This window comes from Sinocyclocheilus anshuiensis, unplaced genomic scaffold (assembly GCF_001515605.1).
Source record: "Sinocyclocheilus anshuiensis isolate Anshui unplaced genomic scaffold, SAMN03320099.WGS_v1.1 scaffold1823, whole genome shotgun sequence".
NCBI classification, from domain to species: domain Eukaryota; kingdom Metazoa; phylum Chordata; class Actinopteri; order Cypriniformes; family Cyprinidae; genus Sinocyclocheilus; species Sinocyclocheilus anshuiensis.
The window spans coordinates 315391-319474 of NW_015549711.1; the positions used below are offsets into that span (position 1 = coordinate 315391).

The 4084-nt window shown below is 35.6% G+C and overlaps 1 protein-coding gene across 2 annotated transcripts in view; it reads left to right on the top strand.

The window, feature by feature from the left end:
* LOC107660715 (leucine-rich repeat and calponin homology domain-containing protein 4-like) overlaps positions 1-4084 on the top strand; it is a 61133-nt gene that overhangs the window by 36670 nt on the left and 20379 nt on the right. For both annotated transcript variants that reach the window (XM_016450113.1, XM_016450112.1), the window contains exons 5-8: positions 741-987; positions 1095-1188; positions 1287-1395; positions 2037-2131. In XM_016450113.1, the coding sequence (XP_016305599.1) occupies positions 741-987; positions 1095-1188; positions 1287-1395; positions 2037-2131 (545 nt within the window). The remainder of the gene's footprint in view (positions 1-740; positions 988-1094; positions 1189-1286; positions 1396-2036; positions 2132-4084) is intronic.

Sequence of the window (4084 nt, forward strand, 5' to 3'; positions counted from 1 at the left end):
ATGTGGAAAATAATGTGTTTTTTGAACCTTAAACCGCATAAACACATTTCATTACACCAAATACACAAAATAATGTTCTTTTTAGCAACATCATATGACCCCTTTAATGGTTAATGTGCAGAACTACACTCATGGTTACTTTGATAAGACACATTTATGAATTTGAAGACTTTGCTGGCTAAAAGTCATTGCAAATATGTGACCCTGGAGCACAAAACCAGTCTTAAGTTGCATGAGTATATTTAGCAATAGCCAAAAATACAGTGTATGGGTCAAAATTATCGATTGTTCTTTTATGCCAAAAATCATTAGGATATTAAGTAAAGATCATGTTCCATGAAGATATTTTGTAAATTTCCTACCATAAATATATTAGAACTTAATTTTTGATTAGTAATATGCATTGCTAAGAACTTTTTTGGACAACTTTAAAGGTGATTTTCTCAGTATATAGATTTTTTTGCACCCTTAGATTCCCGATTTTCAAATAGTTGTATCTCAGCCAAATATTGTCCTATCCTAACAAACCATACATCAATGGAAAGCTTATTTATTCAGCTTTGATGTATCCATTTTAAAAAAACTGACCCTTATGACTTTTTTTGTGGTCCATGGTCACATATGACTCGGAAGAGTAATGTTTTAATTTGTGACTTGTCACTTGATTTGTGACATTCACGCATTAATGAATAGTTTTTAGGACCGGTGTATATTGTAGATTGACTCTTCTCTCATCTCAGAGCTGTCAGAATTGCCGCTTGTCCGTCTGGATGTGTCGTGTAACCGCATATCGCACGTGCCTGTGTGCTACCGTCATCTCCGGCACCTCCAAAGCATCATTCTTGACAACAACCCCCTCCAAATGCCCCCCGCCCAGATCTGCTCCAAAGGAAAGTTCCACATCTTTAAATATCTGAACATGGAGGCCTGCAAAAGGACTCAGGACCAGTTTGAGAAAGCTCTGCGGCCCACCGCCTTCAACAGCTGGTGAGGGATCGTCAAGGACGAGAGGTCTTAGAGTGTTGAAAAGTTTGAATGGCCTCTATCAGTGAAAACTCTACTCATGCTTCTCTTTATGCGTGTGGTCTGTGTAGTCTGGATCAGGACCTGTTCCCCGGTCAGTATGGTGGCCTGGATTCTGGCTTTAACAGTGTGGACAGCGGTAGCAAAAGATGGTCAGGAAATGAGGTATAAAGAGCTGTGAATTTAAGCATTAATTCCCTGCTTGCTAAAGGCTTATTGAGTGTCATTTTAAACAGCTGTTTGTCTGTGTTGTTTTATTTTAGTCTGCTGATGATTTCTCGGAACGGTCGCTGCGATTGACGGACATTTCCCGCGAACGCACAAATTTTCAGGAGGAAGAGGAGAGAAATATATTGCTAGATACACCCAAAGGTAATGTTAATGAACTCTCTAGATCAGTGGTTCTAAACCAGGGGGCCAAACATCCAAGGGGGCTTCAGGATGACTTACAGAATTTAAAACAAGACAAAACAGGAAATAAAATAAGCTAAAACAACTAAAAATGTTTCTTATTTTAATTACTTATGTCTTCAATGAATCAGGATTCCTACAGTGTTGGAAAACCTGGATATATGAAGAATTGTTTGATTTGTAGATCTAGAAAAGAAAAGAAAACAAGAAAAAACAAAAGACAAGAAAATACTTGTTCTTTCTTTTGTTTTCTGAATATATATTTTGTGGTAAACAAAACAAAATAAAATACTCCAATTGGAATTTTTCTACATTTTCTGAATGTACATTTTTGTGGTAAAAAATAAAAAATAAAATAAAAAACAAACAAAAAAAAAATAATAAAATAATTGGGATTTTTCACTGTTTTCTGAATATACATTTTTGTGGTTATGTCAAGCTATAAATTATTTTATCATGTAGAAATTGTGAAAATCATGGGGACTTCAAATGTTGTTGTGGACTGTGGGGGCCTTGGAGCCAAAAAGGCTGCTCTAAATCTAGATGGCTACTCTTGGTTGTCAGTGATAAAACATTTCTAAAACTCTTTGTCCTTTCTGTAGTGAATGGAGACCTGGAGCAAGTGGATTTTATAGGCAACAGTGTAACAGAGGAAGAAGAGGAGAGGTGTCACCCTCCACTTACAGAGCCCCCACAGGTGAGGAGGATTTACTGCAGTGACACAAGCAGTACACTGAACATTAAAGGTGCACTCAGGGCTTTTGTTTTTGGCCCTTTTCCAAATGGTACCCTGTATTGTGCTGGTGGATGCTCCAGTGGCCTTGAAAGTTGAAGATCTATACTGACAGCTATTGGCAACAAAAAAATATGGTTAGCAATGTCATTAGCCATGTTTACATGCAGCTGTTAGTAATCTGACTTCCCTCAATCAGAACAAAGACCACCTCAAGCATGGTAATACCAGTAGGTGTGAAGAACTGGCTGGTAGATGAGACTACTTGATGACTTAAAATGATTGTTGAGAGGATGAAAAGTAAGAAGCATGGACTTATTCAAATCAGTTTATGAGGAAATGAAAGTCATTCAGACAGGTTCCTGTTGCTGCGGTAATGTTGACACTAAAGGTAGCCATTTACATACACAGAGCTAAAGAGATATTTTTATCGTTTTTATTTTTTAGATATTTTTACATTTTAGTGTAGGGTACATATTGAGTACATTAAGGTACCAACTGCAGTCAGGTTGTATTTAAATTGATGAAAATGTGTAGCTTTTGTAGAAATACCACATTTTTGTGATGGCATGTTTGTCATCTGTGATTCATTGCACAACTGAAAGTGTGTGATATTAGGGGGTTAATGCTGATGAAGTGAGAAATATTCAGCTGGTCATGTGATCTGAAGATGACTGTCAATAGCACTTTAGCACTTTTCATTTCTTTAGGGTTAAAACTGTTTTACATAGGGGAAAAATAATATGCACCTCTAAGTTAACTAACACTCCACTTCTACATTTTCAATATGTTTTTCAGACATATAAACTACCATTTAAGTGTTCTATAAGATTTTTAGTCTCTTTTGCTCACAAATGCTGCATTTATTTGATCAAAACAGGAAAACAATAAAAAAGCAATGTTGTGAAATATTCTTACCAATTAAGATAACTATTTTATTTGTTGTTTTCTATGTTTTCTATTTGAATATATTTTAAAATGTCAATGATTCCTGTAATGTCAAAGCAGAATTTTCAGCAGCCATTACTGCAGTCTTCAGTGTCACTTGATCCTTCAGAAATCCTTCTAATATGCTGATTTGGAGCTCAAGAAACATTTCATATTGATATAATTGTTGTGCTTCTTAATATTATTTTGGAAACCATGATATATATATATATATATATATATATTTTATTTTTTTCAGGATTTGATGAATAGAAAGTTCATATGAACAGCATTTATTTCAAATAGAAATCTTTTACATTATATAATGTAAAAGTATGTAATGTATATAATGTAATGTTTACATTATAAATGTCACTTCTGATTAATTTAATGCATCCTTGCTGAAAAAAAACTATTAATTTCTTTCAAAAATCAAATTCTAACACACCCTAAGCTTCTTAAAGGTAATATAGAGAACGTATTTCTTGCCCATGCAAAACTCACTATCACAATTCTAGGGTGATGGTGTGGATGGTTGTCAGGATGTTACTAAGGTGTTTTGAGCATTTTTAGCATGTTCCTATGCAGCTGCTAAGGTGTTGCTATATGGTTACTTATTGATTCAAGTCCATATATACATGAATGTCTCAGATCCTACCTTCCCTGCAACAAGTCGCACAGTTTGTACAAATCTGTGTTTGTAGCACAAACAGTACGGGGCAGGTTACATGGCAAAGTTTAATAGTGTAGGGTTAGTATGAGCAACAGCTACTGTAATAAGTCTTAACAGATTAATAACAAGCCTTAGCAAACGAACTGCCTGTAGAGCTCAGAAACAGGATTGCATCAAACACACATCTGGGGAGGAGTTCAGGAAAAAAACTGCTTCATTTGAAGGGTCACAGAAGCATGTAGTCTCTGTTACCCTTTAATGGAAGACGTTTGGAACAACCAGGACTCTTCCTAGAGCTGGCCTCCTGGCCAAACTGA